Source organism: Hypanus sabinus, chromosome 11, assembly GCF_030144855.1.
Source record: "Hypanus sabinus isolate sHypSab1 chromosome 11, sHypSab1.hap1, whole genome shotgun sequence".
NCBI classification, from domain to species: Eukaryota; Metazoa; Chordata; class Chondrichthyes; order Myliobatiformes; family Dasyatidae; genus Hypanus; species Hypanus sabinus.
In genome coordinates, this window is record NC_082716.1 from 17,124,251 (window position 1) to 17,146,902 (window position 22,652).

General features: G+C 45.0%; 1 protein-coding gene across 1 annotated transcript in view; it reads right to left on the minus strand.

Annotated features, from left to right (window-relative positions):
* Window positions 1–5,205: 5,205 nt before the first annotated feature.
* LOC132402349 (uncharacterized) overlaps window positions 5,206–22,652 on the minus strand; it is a 38,728-nt gene continuing 21,281 nt past the window's right edge. The window contains exons 4-6 of the mRNA XM_059985227.1: window positions 18,881–18,975; window positions 7,493–7,723; window positions 5,206–5,322 (exon numbers count right to left, since the gene is read on the minus strand). Coding sequence (XP_059841210.1) covers window positions 5,206–5,322; window positions 7,493–7,723; window positions 18,881–18,975 — 443 coding nt within the window. The remainder of the gene's footprint in view (window positions 5,323–7,492; window positions 7,724–18,880; window positions 18,976–22,652) is intronic.

Here is a 22,652-nt window from a genome sequence, read left to right on the forward strand (position 1 = left end):
AGTCTGTACCTTCTCACCGTGACCACGTGGGTTTCCTCCGGGTGCTCCAGCTTCCTCCCACAGTTTAAAGTTTGCAGGATAATTAGTCATTGTAAATTGTCATGTGATTTGGCTCGGATTAAACTGGGGGATTCCTGGGTGGCATGGCTCAAAGGGCTGGAAGGGCCTGTTCTGTGCTCCATCTCAATAAATCAACTACTTCCCTTCTTGATCAAACCTGCACAACCCTAATCACTGCAGTCTGGCAACACCATGACCAGTTTGCACCACGGTAGATCTTTTTTCTTCTAACTATATGATGTTATATTGGAGGTTCTTGCAAATAAAATGACATAAGGCATTTTATGTTTAAAAAAAAACCATACAACTCATTTATTGAACTGCAAAAAACTGAACACAAAATCAGACCAGCCTCTTAAAGTGAAACCCCAATTCAATATCGGTGGTTGTGAATTACCTACGTTTCCACCAATTACATTACCCTACAATATAAATTATATTTATTTTAATCTTGTTATTGCTGTGCCTCTTTGTGCATGTGACAATAAACTCAACTTGGAAGCAGTTTGTTTTACCGTTGTTGCTTATTGTATGTTGGCTGAGTGTTGCTCTGCCGAATATTGTGGGCATGCTGTGTTGGCGCCAGTTTGTGTGGTGACACTTGCAGGCTACCCCCAGCACATCCTCAGATTGTGTTGGCTGTTTGTGCATTTCACTGTATGTCTCGATGTCATCAACGTCATCGCCATCATTCTGCGCTGCGTCGAATGACGTTGGCAATCACGGTCATCACCATGATTGTTCTTGTCAAATTTTTTCTACAGAAGTGGTTTGCCATTGCCTTCTTCTGGGCGGTGTCTTTACAAGGCGAGTGACCCCTTTAGAACAATACCCTTTAGAAATTGTCCGCCTGGTGTCAGTGATTGCATAACCAGGACCTGCGATATGCCCCAGCTGCTCATACGACCATCCACCACCTGCTCCCATGGTTTCACATGATCGGGAGGACAACACATGCTTGCCCAAGCATGACCTGCAGGCCAGCAGAGGGATGGGGCGCCTTACACCTCCTTTGGTAGAGATGCATTTCCACACCGCCACCCAGTTTCAGTATAATCCAATCTTTGACTTTTTGACTTTGTGCAATTTAGATGGGTCAACGTGATGGACAACCATTTTCTATATTTGGTGAAATTGCTTAGTGAGAAACTACAGGCTAATTGGGGGGAGGACGTCTTTGGGGGACAAGTGGGGAAGGTTTTGCCGAATGACACCCACCACCCTCTCACCCAGATAATAGGCATCCGTTAGTCTTGAGAGACCATGGATTTGTGCCTTGGAAGGATTTTTCCAGGGCGCAGGCCTGGGCAGGATTTTTATGGGAGACCGGCATTTGTCCATGCTGCAAGTCTCTCCTCTCCACGCCACCGATGTTGTCCAAGGGAAGGGCACTAGGACTCATACAGCTTGGCACCGGTGTCATCACAGAGCAATGTGTTGTTAAGTGACTTGCTCAAGAATACAATGCGCTGCCTCAGCTGAGGCTCGAACCAGTGACCTTCAGGTCACTAGACTGATGCCTTATCCACTAGGCACCAATGCTCACTCAGATTAAATGGATATCATACACTGCCTGTACAGAAGAGGAATATTAGTCACCAAATAGTCCTGGACCAAAGCAATGAGACCCTGAGAAACATGGAGGACTTGCATAGAGTAATGTCACTTGGGAAGGGCACACCCCAACCTCAAACTCAAACCTGGTGTATTTTTGACTGATGACGTTTTTTTCCCCTCAGAACATTACCATTCATCAAAACTATCAATTCATTTGAAATACAAAAATTAAGTAGGACATTTGAAAAATTAAAATTAAGAAAATACTTTAAAATATTTATTAAATCCACATAGAGGCAATTCAAAAATTAAAATCAGCTAAACAAGTTGTTTATAATTTATAATATTTTCCTCAATGAAGCTAAAAAGTCCGCAGTGAAGTTGGTTGGCTCATAGATCCTACACTGGTGTTAGTATCAGAGTCACTCAACACAGAAAGAGGCCATTCAGCCCACCATGTGCATGCCAGCCAGCTAGACTAGCACTGGAACCCTCTGACTCTATAACACCATTCCTTGGCCTCTTCTGTACCCACTGGATTCATGACCTACCAGATCCAATCAACAACCGAGATGATTGGCCACCTTCTGTGCTATCACACTTCAGGCAGAGAGTCTAGATGTTGTTATGCCAGCCGCCCAGCAACGTTCTGCACACGGCTCATTAAGAACAGCACTCTGGTCCACCTGAGGCCTCTGTCGAAGATGACTGATATCTGAAGAATTGTAGCTAGTAAGAAAATCCACAGCCCCTGGCATTTCCTCCTGGATGAACTAAACAAAAGGATTATTTTGGATCCAGCTTACAAAATAGGGAGAGACTCCCCCTCTCTGCCCTCCCCTCCACCACCTCCCCCCACAAAACACTCAGTGTCCATAGAAGGATTAACCTAGATGTCTGACGATTCATTAGTAATCCAGGCTCTTCCCTTTTAGACGTTGTATAAAAATACTTCCCCATAGACAGTTGTGTAAAGGACACGAGGGAATTTAATTTCAGTGCCACAGAGCACAATGTGGACCTTCTGTAGATGAGAAAATCCTGCCAATTTCTGCAGCACTTGGGAAACAATTTCCGTCTCTGCCACTAAACAGAACAAACAGGTTCTTGTTTCCTTCAAAATAAGCTTTGTGTATCAGACCGATATGAAATGGAGTTTTTGGAAAATTTCAGCCACTTGCGAACAGCCATGAAGGGGAACATAGAGGAAAGTGGGTGCTTTCAGGAAAGGAAATAGTTTCTCCTCTTTCTGAAATGAAAAAGCACAGAGAGGAATAAACAGTTGACATTCTGGGTCAAGACCATCAGTCCGGAAGAATGGCCTTGGCCTGAGATGCGCATGGGACAGAATTAGGCCATTTGGTTTATCAAGTCTGTTCCAGCATTTATTCATGGATGATTTACTATCCTCTCAGTCACATTCTCCTGCCATCTCTCGTAACCATTGATGCTCTTAATAGACAGCAACTGTTTATTCCTCTCCATAGATGCTACCTTGACCTGCTGACTTCCTTCAGCATTTTGTGTGCATTGCTCTGGACTTCCAGCATCTGTAGGATCTTTTGTATTTATAAAAAGTACAGAGTTTGCCAAAGGGAGTCAGGGAGGAACTCAGCGAGTTCTGTTTGTGGGGGGTGGTGGTGGTGGACAGGAATTAGTCATAGAGTAATACTATATGGAATCAGCTCTTCAAGCCATCTCATCCATGCCAACCATATTGCCCACCAAGTTAGTACCATTTGCCTGTGTTTGGCCCACATCCCTCTAAATTCTGCACCCCTCCTCCCCCCCCATTTATGTACTTATCCAAACATTCTTTGAATATTGTTTGTGAACGTGCCTCAATCACATCTTTTGGCAGCTCGTTCAAAATATGCACCATCCTCTGTGTGAAGAAGTTTCCCCTCAAGTTCTCTTAAATCCTTCAGCTTTCACCTTTAACCAGTTTTTAGTTCCTTTTCTCTGGGAAAAGGACTGCGCATTCACCCTATCTGCACACCGATGATGTTAGACACCTTTATGAAGGCACCACTCAAAATACGATATTCCAATGAATAAAGTCAAACCTCCCACAGACCTGTCAGTCCTGCCAGCATCCTCATAAGTCTAAACCACAAGAGATTCTGTAATCCTTCGCAACCTACAAAATGCCGGATGAACTCAGCAAGTCAGGCAGCATTCACGGAGAGGAATAAACAGTCAATGTTTCGGGTTGAGTCTCTTCAACAGGACTGGAAGGGAAAGGGGAAAGAAGCCCGACAACCTTCATAAGTCTTTAGAGGTGCGGTCTCACCAACAAGTCAGAGGATCGTCAACAGATGCAGTGTTTCAATGTGAAACGGTGACTCCACTGTTCCCGCAGATGATGCTCAGCCCACTCCAGTTCCTCCAGGAGATCGTTTCTTGCTACAGAGTCCAGAATCTGCCATCTCCTGCATCTTCAAGGATCAATGGATGTCTTTTTTCATTTCAGTTGAGGTACTTAACCAGCACCCAAAACTCCTTCCCACATTACATTAACTAGAGGTACTATTAACTGCTACAAACTCAGTGGCTGCTTCATTAGGTACATCCAGTATCTAATAAAGTGGCTATTGAGCATGTCTTTGTGGTCTTCTGCTTCGGTAGCCTATCTACTTTAAGATACGATGTGTCCTACATTCAGAGATGCTCTTCTGCACATCACTGTGGTAATGATTATTCGAGTTACTGTGTTTTATGTTGCAATGAGTGAATGAAGCGAACACAAGTTCAGGACACAGGCACAGAGATTGAGTTAGGATGCCAATGTGGACATGAACGTTGAACAGGAAACAGATGGGATCTTGACACGGAGCCTTGACACAGAGGGACGGAGTTTCATAGGTAAACCTTGAAACTAGAGCAAAACTTAGAACACACGGACCTAAGCAGCCAGGAAATGTTAATTACCACACAGGCAAAACCAACAATCTGGCAACTAGTGGTTGTAATGCCGGGGTTCTTATGCTGCAGGACTAGATGGAAACCAGGTGTGCCATCATCAAAGAGAATTACAAGCAAATGGGAAATTACCAGTTGGAACCATTGCACAATCAAAGGAAATTAGGAGAAAGATAGGGAATTAATAATCAGGACCATGATAATAACACACACACACCCACAACAGGACCCTCCAGGCGAACCACCAGGCTTGTCCAGATGGATCCGATGGAAATCACAGATGAGGGAAGGGTCCAAGATGAAGGAGCGGGGAATCCAGAAACGTTCCTCCGGGCCTTATCCCTCTCAGTCGACCAGGTGTTAGAAGCCCCTGCCTCGGCGGCGCACGTCCAGTACTCGCCGAACAGTGTATGCTGGGTGGTTGTCAATGATCCGGGTGGGTGGAGGGGGTTCAGCAGCAGGGCACAAAGGGCTGACAGATACAGGTTTCAATTAGGAGACATAGAACGTCAGATGAATGTGCACGGATCCGGGCAGTTTGAGTCTGACCACTGAGGGGTTGATGACACTCTCAATCTCAAATGGTCCCAGGTAGTCAGCAGAGAGTTTCTTGGGTTCATTCTTGAGTCAGATGTCTTTTAATGAGAGCCAAACCTTCTGCCCAGGTCAGTAATTTGGTGCAGGAATTCGATGGCAATCGGCAATCCCCCGGTTGCGGTCAGCTGAGCGGAGCAGGGCCACCCGTGCATCCTTCCAGATCTTGCGGCACCGGCCGAGATGGGCCTGAACAGCAATGTCAGCTTCATGAGCAGGAAATAGATTGGGTTGGTAACCGAGGGGTCATTCGAACGCAGACATTCCGGCGGCGGTGCTGACCAGGGAGTTGTGAACGTACTCTAGCCAAATGAGATGGGTGCTCCAGGAAGACAGATTGTTGACAGTTATTCATCGCAGTGCTGCTTCCAAATCCTGGTTTGCTCGTTCTGTTTGACCCTTAGTCTGTGAAGGGTCCCAAGGGCTTGACAAAAGGATCTATAGAATTGAGAGATGATTTGGGTGCCCCGATCAGAAATAATGTACAAGGAGATCCTGTAAAGATGGAAGAAGTGATGAACAAAGAGGTCAACTGTCTCACGGGCTGTAGGGAGTTTGGGAAGGGCTACGAAGTGCACGGCTCTGGAGAAGCGGTCCACCACGGTGAGTATAGCAATGTTCCCATGTGAATGGAGTAGTCCAGTGACAAAATCCAGCACAAAGTGGGACCAAACATGGCTATGGACAGGTAATGGACAAAGCAATCCAGCAGGTTGTCGGTGGGAGGCTTTTCCGCGGGCACAAACAGAACAGGCAGAGACGAAGCAACGGATATCAGCATCCATGGAGGGCCACCGGAAATGGCTCTTCAGGAGGGGCAGAGTCCGATCGATCCCGGATTGGCGGGCGAAATGAGAAGTGTGCCCCACCGGAGAACCTGAGACCGAACCAAGTCAGACACAAAGAGCCAATTGGAGGGTCCATTGCCTGGGTCAGGTTGAGTCCGTTGGGCCTCTTTGACTAAGGCCTTGACCTCCCAGGTGAGGGCAGCCACCACACAGGATGGTCTCAGGGTTGGGAAGGCCCTCCTCGGAAATGTATTGACGGGGGAGAGCATCGGGCTTCCCGTTCTTGGACCCCGGATAGGTGAACCGACCAAAACGTAATGCCTAACAGGCCTGTCGGGAATTCAGGCGTTTGGATAAATCCAAGGTTCTTGTGATCGGTCCAGACAATAAATGGATGTTCCACTCCCTCCAGCCAGTGTCTCCACTCCTCCAAAGCAAGTTTGACGGCCAACAACTCCTGGTTCCCTATGCCGTAATTTCGTTCGGCGGAATATAGCCGGCGAGAAAAGAAGGCACAGGGATGAAGTTTTTGGTCAGGGCCGGAGCGTTGGGAGAGAACCACTCCCACCCTAGAGTTGGAGGTGTCGACCTCCACAATGAATTGACAAGAGGGGTCTGGTTGGACCAGGATGGGAGCGGAGGTGAAATGCCTCTTCAGCTCGGAGAAGGCAGCATCCTGCTTCGGGGTCCCAGTGAGAGGGGGTCTTAGCAGACATGAGTCGAATAAGAGGCGCTGCCACCTGGCCGTAATCCCTGATTAACCGACGATAAAAGTTTGCGAAACCCAGGAATCGCTGGAGTTGCTTGAGTGACGTGGGTTTTGGCCACCCAGATCTTATCAGGATTCGCCCTCACTTGCCCGCTCTCGATGTGAGACCAAATGGCATGACCAGGTGTTCAAAGTGACCAGGAGGGGTGTTAAAAGCTGTTTTCCACTCATCTCCCTTGCTTAGTCTGACCAGGTGGTAGGCACTTCATAGGTCCAACTTAGAGAAGATGGGGGCTCCATGAAAGGGTTCGAAGGCAGAGTTGATAAGGGGCAGTGGATACTTATTCTTTCTGGTGATGCTATTCAGACCCCGGTTGTCAATGCAGGGGCTCAGTGAGCCGTCTTTCTTCCACACAAAGAAGAAACCTGCGCCTACAGGGAAAGATGCGGATTGGATAATCCCCGCCGCGAGAGAGTCATTTAGGTAAGCCTCCATTGCTTCCCTTTCTGGCCGGGACAGGTTGTACAGCCGACTGGTGGGTAGAAGGGCTCCGGGGAGAAGGTCAATTGCTCAATCGTAAGGTCAGTGTGGAGGCAGGGAAAGGGCCCATTGTTTGCTAAACACTTCTCCCAGATCGCGATATTCTGCTGGACCCTCAGATAAGTCAGAGGTTTCAGCAGCGGACGAGGTCGCTGTGACTTGCACAGGGGAAAGGGCCGATTGTAGACTAGTGGAATGGCAGAACGGACTCCAGCTGACCATCTTCCCGGTGGACCAGTCAATGTGGGGATTATGGCGGCTTAACCAGGGGTACCCAAGGACTACAGGAGCTTGAGGAGAGGAAATTAGGTTAAATCGTACCTGTTCCCAATTGTTCCCGGACAGAATAAGAGACAGAGGTGGAGTGCAGTGAGTGACTCGGGCCAGAAGTCCACCGTCCAGTGCCTGGGCTTCCAGAGGGGTACTCAACGGCTCCCGAGGAATTCTGGCCCGGGAAGCTAAGTTTTCATCCAGGAGGTTTCCCTCAGCGCCGATGTCCGGTAGAGCTGACAGAGGCAGGGACTGTTGGTTGTAACGTAAAGTAGCTTGGATCTGCATCCAGATTCGGGGGACGGAAGGGAATGTTGGCTAGCTCACCAGGGTCCCCCTTTCTACTGGTGAGCCTGTCCTTTTGGCCGAGTGGAACAGTTAGCGTGGAAGTGGCCGGACTAGCCGCAATAGAGACATTGCCCCGCTCTCAATCTCCGTAGTCGTTCTGTGGGAGAAAGACAGTTCCGTCCCAGCTGCATGGGTTCCTCTCCCGGGGCAGTGGAAAAGGCCAGGCTGGGAGCTATTCTAGGAGCAGGAGGAGAAGAGAGGTTTGAGCTGGTGGGAGATGGTAATGAGTGCCGTGGTGTGGCCAAAGGTGGCAGACGCACAGTTCTTTCCCTCTGGCGTTCTCAAAAACAATTGTCCAACCTGGTCATTAGGGAGATCAAGGAACCCAGGCTGTCGGTGCCATCTCTTGCCACCAACTCGATTTTCACCATGTCGCTGAGACCATTCTGAAATACCCCATGGAGTGCCTCATTGTTCCACCCCAAGTTGGTTGCTAACGTCCGAAACGCCACAGAATATTCAGCAACACTGTGTGAGCCTTGACGGAGAGTGAGTAGGTGATTAGTAGCATCTTTACCATGGACAGGGTGGTCGAAGATCTTTCTCATTTCCGCAGTATAGGTGGGGAAAGAAGAGCAGATATCCGGTTGATTATCCCAGACAGCTGTAGCCCACGCTAAGGCACATCCCTACAACAACCCCAGGAAAAAATTATCTTTGACTTATCTGTGGAGTATGTGGATGACTGCTGTTCGAACACCAAGGAGCAATGCGAAGGAAGGCCCGGCTCTTCCCCAGATCCCCAGCATAGGGTTCTAGTTCAGGTCCGTGAGGCTCTCTTGGCGGAGGTGTTGCTGACACGTAGGGGGTTGCCACTACAGGCTGTCTGGGCAGGTTAGACAGAGTTCCAGGAGTGGATGGGGTAAATTGAGTAGATACACGCTCACCAATCTTCGTTACATTAACAGACCCAGTAGGGAGCTCTGGCTGGCGAGGGCTCGTTGCAGGGGATTCGTGTCCACTGGGTGCATTGTGGCCAGATCGTTCTGTTGCAATGAGTGAATGAAGCGAACACAAGTTCAGGACACAGGCACAGAGATTGAGTTAGGATGCTGATACGGACATGAACGTTGAACAGGAAACAGATGGGATCTTGACACGGAGCCTTGACACAGAGGGACGGAGTTTCATAGGTAAACCTTGAAACTAGAGCAAAACTTAGAACACTCGGCGCTTAGCGGCCGGGAAACGTTAATTACCACACAGGCAAAACCAATGATCCGGCAACTAGTGGTTGTAATGCCGGGGTTCTTACGCTGCAGGACTTGATGGAAACCAGGTGTGCCATCATCAAAGAGAATTAGAAGCAAATGGGAAATTAGCGGTCAAAACCATAGCTCAATCAAAGGAAATTAGGAGAAAGATAGGGAATTAAGGATTGGGACCATGACATTTTCCCGTCAGCTTGAACCAGTCTGGCCATTCTCCTCGGACCTCTCTCATTAACGAGGCATCTTCAACCACAGAGCAGCCACCCTTGGGATGGTTTTCATTTTTTGCACCATTCTCTGTAAACTCTAAAGACTTTTGTAAGAAAATCCGAGGTGATCAGTAATTTCCAAGATACTCAAACCACTCCATCAGGCACCAACAATCATTCCACAGTCAAAGTGACTGAGATCGCGTTTCTCCCCCATCCTGATGGTTGGTGGATTAGATCCTGCAGTTGGGGATTAAACTCTGTAGTTTTGTGGATTGGACTCTTCGGTTCATGTCATATGTGTTTCTGGTTTCTGGTTATGCCTTTTTTATTGCCATTTTGTGTGGTTTTTATTGGGGTGAATCAGCAAATGACACACCACCAAATTGAACTGAACTGAACATTCCTAAACTGTTTCAATGACTCTGTGGTTTGATGTTTTATATTCTATATTTTATGCTCATTTTTTGCAATTTGCATGATTTGTTCTTTTCTTTAACTGTTACACATGGCAGTGAATGAACCCAAGTGCAGAACACGGGTGTGGAGGCAGAGTTGGGAGGCATTATTGACGTAGCAGGCGTGGAATCGGTATCCAGGAGCAATGCTAGACTTAGAACCATCAGTCCTAAGAACCATGAAATGAGGTTACTCACACCGGAGTCGTCCAACAAACTGACAGCTCCTTGTTGTGATCACAGGGTCTTTATCCTGCCTTTTCTGATGGAAAGTGGGTGTGTGTAGTTAGTGGAACCTGGGAATGATTGGAAACTAAACGAGGGGATTAAGGTCCAATTCCTGAGGTGAATAGCAAGGTGGGGGATTGCCCGAAGGGACCGTGACATTACGTTGGGTGTTTGATGTTTTATTTGAGCGGGTTCCATGGTGTTTTTTTGTTTTATGGCTGTCTGCGGGAAGACGAATCTCAGGGCTGTACACTACAACCATACTCTGATAATAATGTTCTATGAATCTTGGGTGTGAACAATAACTGAATCTCTTGACCATGTCTGTATGCTTTTTTGCATTGAGTTCCTGCCACATGATTGGCTGGTTAGATATTTGCATTATCAAGCGGGTGTGCAGGTGTACCTAATAAAGTAGTCACAGAGTGTATATCAAGGCTAGAAACAAACTAGAATTTTTGAACCAACTGCCTGAGGCAATTAGTAATTCCCAATCTCCGCCTTTAACAGTGCATGGAATTAAGCTGTCACTGTACAATAATTCCTTTATTCTTATTATCCTGCATGTCACTGCCAAGTGTATGCTACAAAGGACACTTTGTGTCTAAACCTCCCCCCTCTCCAACCCAATGTCCATTGATCTCACCACTCCCACCTACTCTGTAAGAAATTAGTATTGGAAACTATGCTGAGGAATTCATAAGGTCTCATGTTCCTGTTATCCAAGGCCCCAATCACCCGTCAGCTCCATTCCCAGATAAGAATAGGAGGCTGAGGGTTCTCAGTCTGATATCTCGAGACTCCTCATTGGTCAATACCAGTCAGCCTTTCCAATAAGTTCACAGGACACGAAGTTTACAGTAGAGGGATGCTGTTCACAAGACCTCAGCTGCTGATCAGTAAATAGCATAAAGAATCCTTTGATGAACTTCACCAACGAAAGCCTCTTGAATTAAGTCTTGAAATGACAGCAGCATTAAGCCAGTCAGACCGCAAGCAGAAACATGAGACTGCAAATCCTTCCTACTATACCCAGGCTCAATTACTGTCTCCTGGTAGAATGACAGAGAACTAATCCAAGTCCCACCCTGAGGCTGAGTAACGATGGTCAAGATCAGAGCTACTCCTGACAACAGGTTTCCTCTTCCCTGTGTACAGTGATCAGATTTCTTCCGACAGGATTTATCAAAGCAACTAGTCATTTGAGTGATAAAGGTAAATATGAGTCTCCAAACTGAGGTGGCTGTCAAAGGATTGTATGCTGACAGTGAACTTCAGACGCAAGAGTTACCCCTGTCTGAAGAGGGCAAATAGAACATTATTACAGTAATTGGAAGCAGATTTGTACGCTCAGTGGCCATCTTATTATGTCCTTCCTATATCTAATGTACTTGATGAAGGGTCTCAGCCCAAAACATTAACTGTTTACTCTTTTCCATAGGTGCTGCCTGGCCTGCTGAGTTCCTCCAGCACTTAGTGTGTGTTGCCTGGATCTCCAGCATCTGCAGATCTTCTAGTGCTACTGAGTGTTTGCTCAGGGTTTTTTGCTGCTGTAGCCCACCCACTTCAAAGTTCGATGTATTGTGTGTTCAGAGATGCACTTCTGCACACCACTGGTATAATGTGAGGTTATTTGAGCTACTGTCACCTTCCTGTCAGCTTCTGCCAATCTGGCCATTCTCCCCTGACCTCTCTCGTTAACAAGGCGTTTTTGCTCACAGACCCACCACTCACTGGATGCTCATTGTGTCTCGCACCATCCTCTGTAAACTCTAGAGTTGGGTGTGCATGAAAATCCCAGGAGATCAGCAGTTTCTGAGATACTCAAACCACCCCATCTGGCACCAAAAATCATTCCACAGTCAAGGTCACTTGGATCACATTTCTTCCCCATTCTGTTGTTTAGTTTGAACAACAACTGAACCTCTTGACCATGTCTGTACGTATTTATGCATTGAGTTGCTGCCACATGATTGGCTGATTAGATATTTGCATTAACAAGCAGGTGTACAGGTGTACCTAATAAAGTAGACACAGAGTGTATGTAATTTTGAAGGAAATTTCTGGTTCCTTTCATATTTCTCTTACACGAAGTCTAGAGGCCATTATGATTGTACACAGAACAATATTGCTTACTGTTCTGCATCCACCATTATAGGTAGGTCACCTTCAAACACAGCTTCACAGACTCAGATTTATTTATTACATGTACAGTACATCAAAATATACAGTGAAATGTATCATTTGCATTATCCAAGTGTGTGCCAGGGGCAGCTCACAAATGCCACCTCACATTCCGGCACCAACACATCATGCCCACCATGCTTGGCAGAACAACACAGAACGCAACAAATCAGAACATACCAAATGACAAAGCAACAACAGCAGAACAGATGCCCTGCTCCTTCCTACACACATTCACAGTCCTCCAACGCCAGGGCAAGCTGTCTTCGGCCTCCAGCCTCCGGCAGACTCGAGTATTGACAATCAACGGTCAATCTTGAGGGTAGCAAACAGAGTTCATGGCAGGATTCTTGGCAGTGCGCAGGAACAGAGGGGTCTGTGGGTCTGCGTCCATCGATCCCTCAATGTTGCTGCAAAAATTGATAAGGTGGATAAGAAGGCATATGGTATGTTGGCTTCATTTAACAGAATTGATTTCAAGAACTGTGAGGTAATTTTGCAGTTCTATGAAACTCTGGTTGAACCACACTTGGAATACTGTGTTTAATTTGGGTCACCTCATTATAATGTTAAAAGGATTAACCCTCAATAACAGTGATCAGTTAGGCACAGAGAGAATCCGTATTTACTAACAAATAGCTTTATTGTCTCAACTAACAAGGTGACTAATTGTGTGCACACCTACGAAGTTTCCTGACTCTCCATGAGCAATCAAATAAGAAAAAAGATAATAACCGGGATAGACAATCTACGCTGGCAAGGTATCACTCATGGTGATGATGCCAACTCCACATGTCCAATGTGGAGTCCTCCACATCCATAGTGGTTGGTCTCCAGGTATGTTGCTGCCTGTATTCCCAAAATCCTCTATTTTTATACTTTTCCTCATCAAATCAATCTATGATGTTTCACTAGTGTTGGCTTGAGGTCAGCTGACTGTTTTTTGTCAGGTTCCCGTTGGATGTACCCCAGCGCAACAAACAGTATTGCTTTTTAGCCTTTGTCTTCAATATCGTGCCTGCTTTTGTTTGATTCAACTGTAACTGGTTCAAACCTGTCAAAGCAGGTCATTAGGGACACTGGGCCCAGAATATGAGATCACTCTGCAAACCTACCATCTTACACAACAAACAGCTTCTCATCTGAGAATAGACTCAGGTTTAGCAGATCATTCGCAGAAACTCCTTGAGTCCATAAGAGACAGGAGCAGAATTAGGTGATTCAGCCCATTGAGTCTGCTCCACCATTCCATCACAGCTGATCCCGGATCCCACTCAACTCCATACACCTGCCTTCTCACCATATCCTTTGCTGCCCTGGCCAAACAGAAAACTATCAACTTAAATTTAACGACAAACTTGGCCTCCACCACAGTCTATTGCTGAGCATTCCACAGATTCACCAATTTCTGGCTAAAAAAAAATTCCTCCTTACCTCTGTTCTAAAAGGTTGCACCTCAATTTGGAGGCTGTGCCCTCTAGTTCTAGATACCCCTACCATAAGAAACATCCTCTCCACATCCACCCTATCTTTCAACATTCAACATTCGGTAGGTTTCAACGAGACCCCCACGCATTCTTCTAAATTCCAGTGTGTACAGGCCCAAAACTGCCAAACACTCCTCATATGTTAACCCCTTCATTCCCAGAATCATCCTTGTGAACTTCCTCTGGACCATCTCCAATGACAACACATCCTTTCTGAGTTATGGTACTCAAAATTGTTGACATACTCCAAGTGCTACCTGATGAGTATCTTATAAAAGCTCAGCATTATCTACTCGTTTTTATATTCTATTCTCCTTGAAATAAATGCCAACATTGCATTTGCCTTCTTTACCACAAACTCAACATATAAATTAATCTTCTGGGAGTCTTGCACAAGGATCCCATGTCCCTCTGCAACTCAGATGCTTGAATCTTCTCCCCATTTAGATAATAGTCTGCACTATTGTTCCTTTTACCAAAAAGCATTATCATACATTTCCCAACATTGTATTCCATCTGTCACTTTTTTGCCCATTCTTTCAATTTGTCTAAGTTCTGCTGCAATCACATTGCTTCCTCAGCACAACCTATCCCTGCACCTATCTTTGAGTAAACATTCAATTGCTCGGCTTAACTTATCCCAGAGCAAGAATCAGTTCATCAAACAGTTCACAAAATGGCAGCAGAAAGGATAGTCTCACAAAATGGCCACCTCCATTCCTGTTCACTGATTGTAGCTCTTTCTGGCCAACATGGAAGTACGTGGAAGCCTGCATAAGGATGCAGAGGAGGTTTACCAGGATGTTGCCTGGATTTGAGAGCATGTCTTATCAGGAAAGATTGACCAAGCCAGGACTCTTCTCTTTGGAGCAAAGGAAGATGAGAGATGACTTGATAGAGGTGTTTAAGATGATAAGGGGCATGGACAGAGTGGATAGCCAGAGACTATTTTTGCAAGGCAGAAACAGCTAATATGATTGGAGGAAAGTATGGGGGTAAAGTCAGAAGTAATTTTTTTAACAGACAGTAGTGGGTGCAAGGGGTGGTGGCAGAGGTAGATGCATTAGGAACATTGAAGAGGCTCATGGATGAAAGGAAAATGGAAGGGAAGCATTGGATAATCATGGGGTAGTTTAGATTAGCACAACATTGCGGGCCAAATGTCTTCCTCTGTGGTGTAAAGTTCGATGTTCTATATTGTAAGGGTTGTCTTGTAGCTTCAAAGTATCAGAATCAGGTTTATTATCACTGACATCCATCATGAATACAGTAGTAGTACAGTGCCACACAGTCAGCTACCTCAGCAATAAAGAGAGACCAAAGACCGGAACAAGTTCTGCTAATTTGTAATACAACTTGGCAGTCATGTAGCTTATGAAGGTAAAGCTTATCCATGGACCAGCCCTGCTATTCAAACTTTCCCTCCAGTTCGTAAACCAAACTTCTCTTTGACTTTTTAGATCAGGCTGTGTAATCCAAATTAATTCTTCATATTGGCAAACCAGTTGACTTACAGTCATTATCTTCTTACCAATGTCAAAAAGGCTACATCTTCTTGGAAAAAGATACCATCTATGGGGAAAGCAATTAAAAATATAAATAGGATAATATATAGAGGGCAATGACATTTCATTAAAATTAATTCAACATTGAGGTGTAACATCAGATCTGTTTATCTCTCCATCGATGCTGCCCAGCTGGCTGAGTGTTTGCAGTGTTTTCTGATTTTATTTCAGTCTCCCAGGATAAGCAGAATTTCATTCCAATAACAACAATTTCACTTTGACTTGTAATGTATCTGTTTTATGCTTTACATTTTGGTGTTCTTAATAAATCATCTTTTAGGACAGGTATATCTTCAAGTCACTTAACAGCAAAGTTTCGTGCAGATGTTACTTGAACTCAGTGGCCACTTTACTCCGGACACCTGCTCGTTAATGCAAATATCCAGTCAACCAATGGTGTGGCAGCAACTCAATGCATAAAAGCATGCAGACATGGTCAAGAGGTTCAGTTGTTGTTCAGACCGAACATCAGAATGGGGAAGGAAATGTGATCTAAGTGACTTTGAGTGTCGAATGATTGTTAGTACTAGATGAGGTTGTTTGTGTATCTCGGAAACTGTTGATCTCCTGGGATTTTAACGCACAACAGTCTCTAGTGTTCACAGAGAATGGTGCGGATAACAAAGCAGTGAGCAGCAGTTCTGTGGGCGAAAAATGAGAGAGGTCAGAGGAGAATGGCCTCACAGGTTCAAGCTGACAGGAGGGTGACAGTAACTCAAATAACCACACGTTACAAGAACGTTATACAGAAGAGCATCCCTGAATGCACAACACATCGAACCTTGAAGTGAGTGGGCTATAGTAGCAGAAGACCATGAACATACACTCAGTGTCCATTTTATTAGATACAGGAGCTACCTAATAAAGCGGCCGCTGAGTGTATAGTCAAACCATATTGGCCTTTTTTCTTTGAAGTGCCCTCCAAATGGATTTTTTGTTGCATTATCTGTATCCCTCCCCTTCCCTGAATGTATTGCTTGTGTTTGAAGTTTTAAACATGGACCTATCATTCAAATCACACTTACTCTCAATATGCTTTCACATTATAATTTAATTACTTTTTGATCATAGGGTGTAGTCAGTCACTAGCTATGTAAGACAGATAAAATTATCACTCACAGCCTTGTACCATTTAGCATGGTTTTAAAAGTGTCATCTTTTAGGTTCCATAACCCTGACACAATATATAATTTCCTATTGCATTTCCAATAAAGTAAATCTAGCTAAAACTGTACTGCCTGACCTTTGGATTAATATCACAGCCTCTTGGCTGTCACGCTAATAGAGGGCTTGGGGAATTGGAACGACTCATCTGGTAGTGATAGAATTTCTTCTTTTGTCTTTGTTTGGGCACTAATGGCTTTTTGTCAGCTTCTTTCACTCAATTTGTGACACATGTACCTTCTCCACTTCAGATGTCCATTTACTTCTTTCTGCAAGACACAAAAGAAATCTGCACTCAAAATATATATAGAGAGAGAGTCCAAAATGAGCAAATTATATTCCTTTAAACATTTCTGTGGCAAGGGCTCTGAAAAGGCATTAAATTATATTAGTGGGCACAAATTTTCTTTCAGTTAGAGCAACAATATTAAGATCCATTTTCTGATCACACAACACTGACCTGAACTTTAAACGTGGCAGCGCACAAGAATTTGACAAGAGTGTGCCAGCCTTTGGTTTGCACCTTGCTGACTTCTTTAAAATCACCAGTGAAAATGGTCCCTCAGGCGGGGAACCAGCATGTAGACAGGAAACGATAGAACTCAAAATGGGGGCAGGAGGTGCTAAAATAGCAAAAATAAAATTATGAGAAAATGACATGAGCTTGTTAAGACTATTAAGATTGAATAGTTCATTTTCCATCTAGCTTACAAAAATGATTTCTTTTCCAAAAAAAATCCTTTAAATCAATCTCAGAGATACACAAATTGTGTTTATTATGCTAATGAAACATGAAATCTAGATAAGTCAAAGCAAGTGGATGTAATTAATGAGTTTTATGATGGCAGTGCCCCATAATACATCTCCAAACAAGTAAGCTTCCTCTATGCTTCAGGCATCTTTGCAATTCTTATAAAAAAGTACAATAGTTATTCCTAAAGATCTACTTTCCTCAGTAAGTGCTGTCTATAAAATTAAAAATCACATGAAACATTTCCCCCATTCTCTCACCTTATCTCCTTACCTGCCCTTCATCTCCCTCTGATGTTCCTCCCCTTCCCTTTCTTCCATGGTCTTCTACCCTCTCCTTTCAGATCCCTCCTTCTCCAACCCTTTATCTCTTCCACCTATCAGCTTCCCAGCTCTTTACTTCACCTCTCCCAGTTTCACATATCACCTACCATCTTGTACTGCCTCCACCCCTTCCCCCACCTTCTTACTCCAACCTCTCCCCTTCCATTCAAGTCCTGTTGAAGGGTCTTGGCCTGAAACGTCAATGTTTAGTCTTTTTCACGGATGCTGCCTGACCTGCTAAGTTTCTCTAGTAATTTGTGTCTGTTACTTTGATTTTCCAGCATCTGCAGATTTTCTCATGTTAATGAAACATTTTGTTCAGAATTAGTTTTGGTTTTTACTAATATTTACTATCTGCATTTTGGTACTTCCATGTAAATATTGGTTAAATTATTAAGAAAATGAATATAATATATGTTGTCAGTCAGAATTATTGATGAAATGGCTCCTTGGGAGCAATCAGACTTTGAATGCAAAATAGCAGTGAGTGACAGCATTGACCTCTGCTGCTTTGCCCTACAAGAGCTTTACCTACAAGTACGAAGCACAAAGTAAATTTATTATCAAAGTATGTATATATCACCATATGCTACCTTGAGCCACATTATCTTATCTACACTACAGAATGTAGTAAAATGGTAATCTTGTTCTTTGGACATTGATCTTCCAAAAAGTCAGTTTGAGGAATTACTAGTAGTTGGTAGTTATTGGTAGCTGGTTTATTATTATCACATACACTGAGATACAGTGAAAAGCTTTTGTTTGAAGGACCTCCAATTAGATTACTCCATATTCAAGTACCTCTAAGAGGACCACACCTTTGTCATTGGGTTTGAAGGCTTGTGGGCCTCAGTGAACCAGACAGCTATGCTGGAGTCAGGGCTTTATACTTTGGCTCTTGGTAGGGTCACCCATGCCGAATAGGTCAAAGGGTAGAGGCCAGACTAAGAGCGGTCCACCAGTCTTCCAGGTGTGGGGCGTTTCAGTTCAGGGCTAACATCTCTGACTGGTAAAACAAAACTTACAGAAACAGCAGTGAAGAATCCTTCTGCGTTTGATTGCAATGGTCCTGAGTCTCCACCTGGGACTTGTGTGACTGACAGTAGTGAAAACTGAGAGGAAGTGACTGGCATGAACACCTCCAGAGATGGAGGACCTTCATTGCTGCCCTGAATGTCTGTGGTGTAATGGGCATTAATGGGCAGTAATGGACCTTGAGGCGGTACAACGGGGGGAAATTTGCAAAATATCATGTTATGTATTTAGTGTGGTAGTGTTGTGGGGAGCGCTTGTCGCTCTCACTTTCAGCTTTCACCGCTGGCTAGCAGTCTCGTGAAAAGGAGAACTGAATGTGTCAGTCTCTCCCCGTCAATACACCGTCTCTCCAACAGCAAGCCTCACTAGCACCTCCTCGCTGGCGACACACGGAAACTGAACTCCTTTCAGACTCAGGCTGAACTCCAGAGGACAGGAGGAGATCTGGCCCCTGCACGCGCAGCACGCAGGCTCACTGGCGTGTGGGTACTCCCCGGTGCCCGTGAACCAGATCCCCAGCTGTAGCTAAACAGTCTCACGGCCTTGTGGGCAGCCTCGGGGGAGATGAAGGCTATGGGAGGAAACACGAGCAACAAGTCTAGAGTGGAGCCCCTAAGGGGGCTGGACGTCACAGAACATCCTTCCGCCAGCCCCTGAAGCTAAGCTGGTGCCAAACATATTGTTTCACAGGCTTTCCTTTGGACTACACCACTGAGGCCTAGAGAGGCATCTTGATGACTGGGCATCTCAGGATGTCCATACCTTTCACCCAGGCCTGAACTCCATTGTCCTTTGAGACAGACAGATACGATCATCATCATACTCACAGAGAAAATACAGTGCAGGTAGCCAAATAACGTGCAAGGCCCACAATGAGGTAGACTGAGAGATAGAGTGCTCATCTGCATTGCAGAAGAGGTCCATTTCAAGAGCATTATAATGGTAGGACAGGAAAATGACAGGCTTGGGAGAGGTCTTTGATTATGCTGGCTGCTGTCGCGACATAGTGGGAAGTGTAGGCAGTTTCTTGTAGAGTTGGAGCAATGCCATTGCCATACCGAACTGTGATGCATCCAGACAGGATGTTTCCATGGTAGTAATGAATACAAAGATAATGACACTGGAGATGGTTCAAAGGAGGTTCACAAAAGTGATTCTGGGATTGAAAGGCTTGTCATACGTTTGATGGCTCTGGGTCACTATCCACTGGAATTCAGAACAATGAGGAGGGTTTTCATTGAAAGCTATCAAATGTTGAAAGGGCTCAAAAGAGTGGATGTGGAGGAAATGTTTGCTATGGTGGGGCTGGCGGGGGGTGGGGGGGGAGTGGTAGCGTGTGCTAAGACCAGAGGACACAAGCTTAGAATAGAGGGACATCCATTTAGAACAGGAATGAGGAGGAATTTCTTCAGTCAGAGAATGGTGAATCTGTGGAGGCCAAGTCATTGGGTATATTTAAGGCAGAGGTTCCTAATTAGTCAGGCATGGGGAGAAGGCAAGAGATTAGGGCTGAGAGGGAAATGGATCAGTCATGATGAAATGGTGCAGTAGACTTGATGGGCCAAATGACCTAATTCTACTCCTATATCTTATGGTCTTAAACATTTTCACAACAGAAGCAGCAAGTAACATCTCAGCTGTAAACTGGGAATTGGAATTGAGGAAGATGTTCAGGAAAATGATGATCGCTAGAGGAGAGCTACAGGGGAAGTTATTGAAACGGTAATCTATGGAGATGTATGAAAGCAGGAGGGATATCGATAGGGTGAATGCACACAGTCTTTTACCTAGGGATGGGGATTCAAGGACCAGATGGCATAGGATTAGGGTGAGAGGGTGCAGATCTAATAGGAATCTGGGAATGGGGGTGTTGGGAAACCTTTTCACTCAGAAGGTAGTCAGCATATTGAATGAGCTGCCAGCAAAAGTGGGTGAGATAGGTACATCAGCAACATTTAGAAATTGGATGGATAGGAAAGATAAGGATTAGTCTAGACAGGAATCCTGGTCATTGTGGACTATTAGGTCTGAAGGGCTCCCTTCTGTGCTGTGTGACTCTAATTCTCAGACTCCTGAAGAAGTCCATCTTCAATCATTATAAGAAGTGACCAGTGACTCAGATGATGCAGGCAGATACAATCGGGTCTTTTAAGACACTCCTGGATAGGTACATTAAAGCTTAGAAAAATAGAGGGCTATGGGTAACCCGAGGTAATTTCTAAAGTAAGCACATGTTCGGCACAGCATTTTGGGCCAAAGGGCCGAAGTTTTCTATGTTTCTATGGATCAGGATCAAGCTTTACGATCACTGTCTTATAGACGTGCAATCTGTGGTTCAGCAGCAGTAGTACCATGCAAAAACTTATGACATATTACAAAGTAAATATATAGTGCAAAGCTAAAGAAATACTGAGGTAGTGTTCAGGGTTCATAGAACATTCAGAAATCTGATGATAGAGGAGAAGAAGCAGTTCCTGAATCATTACGTGTGGCTCTTCAGGCTGGTTTACCTTGCTCCGAACGGTAAGTGAGTGTGCCCCAGATAGTGAGGATTCTTAGTAATGGATGCTGCCTTTTAGAGGAACTGCCTCTTGCAGATGTCTTCAATGATGGGGAGGGTCGTGCCTGTGGTGGAACCGGCTGAGTCTACAACCATCCGCAGCCTCTTGTGACCCTGAGCGTTCGTGCCTCCGCACCAGGCTATGATGCAAGCAATCAGAGTATTCTCCACTGCCGAGCCTTCTTTGAGATTGCATCAATGTGACGGGCCGAGGACAGATCCTCGGGTGTGTTGTCACCCAGGAGCCTAAAGTTGCCAAGTTTCAGAGAAGGTTCTATTAGATTAGGTTAAAAAAAAACATAATTTATTCAAAAATTGAGGCAGACTGAAAACGGGAAACTACAGCCCAGTAGCTTAACAAACATCCATCACAGGAACATGTTTGAAGCTGTTGTTGAAGATACTGAAACAGAGAACTTAGAAAATTACAGACTCCAGCTTCTTTCCCCTCCCTTTCCAGGCCTGGTCCAAAACATCAACTGTTTATTCTCCATGGATGCTGCAAGACTTGCTGAATTCCTCCAGCATTTTGTGTACAATATAATGCTTTGAAATTCCAGCAGATTCCCATAGATTTCCATTCCTGTTCTGCCTTGTTGATCCTTGGCCCAATCTTGTGCCAAGACTAGGCCATCTTCAGGATGGAGGAGCAACACCTTATATTCTGTCTGGGTGCCCTCAAACCTGATGGTATGAATATTGATTTCCTCTTTCTGGTGAATAAATCTCCCCCCATCTTTTCCCCTATTCCCCATACTAAACTTTCACTTCTTCACACCTGCCTCTTACTTCCTCCCGGGCTCCTTCCTCCTTCCCTTTCTCCTATCAGATTCTTTCTTCTCCAACCCTTTCGCACCCACTTGTTTTCACCAATCTAGCCTCTTTCCCCTTACCCCCACTTTTTAATTCAAGCATCTCCCCCATTCCCTCTCAGTCCTGAAGAATGGTCTCAGACTGAAACGTCAGCTGTTTATTCTTTTCCATGGGTGCTGCCTGACCTGTTGAGTTCCTCCAGCATTTTGTGTGTGTTCCTTTGGATATACAGGATCTGCAGATTTTCTCATGACTGCTGAATCTCTTGTGGTTGAGGCAAAGGTGATGTGTTTTTCTGAAACGGAAATCATAAGACCAAAAGACATAGGAACAGAATTAGGCCATTCAACCCATCAAATCTGCTCCACCACTCCATCATGGCTGATGTTGGATCCCACTCAACCCCATGCACCTACCTTCTCACCACACCCTGACCGATCAGGAAACAATCAACTTCTGCCTTAAACATACACAGAGACTTGGCCTCCACCGCAGTCTGTGGCAGAGAATTCCACAGATTTTCTACACTCTGGCAAAAAAATTCCTCCTTACCTCTGTTCTAAAGGGTTGCCCCTCAATTTTGAGGCTGTGCCCTCTACCTCTGGATACCCCCACCACAGGAAACATCCTCTCCATATTCACCCTATCTGGTCCATTTTAACATTCAGTGGGTTTCAATGAAATCCCCATGCATTCTTCTAAATTCCAGTGAGTACAGGTCCATAGCTGCTAAGTACTCCTCATATTTTAAACCCTTCATTCCCAGAATCATCCTTGTGGACTCTGTCCAATGACAACACAGTCTTTCTGAGACATGGGGCCCAAAACTATTGATAATACTCTAAGTGCGGCCTGATGAGTGTCTTATAAAGCTT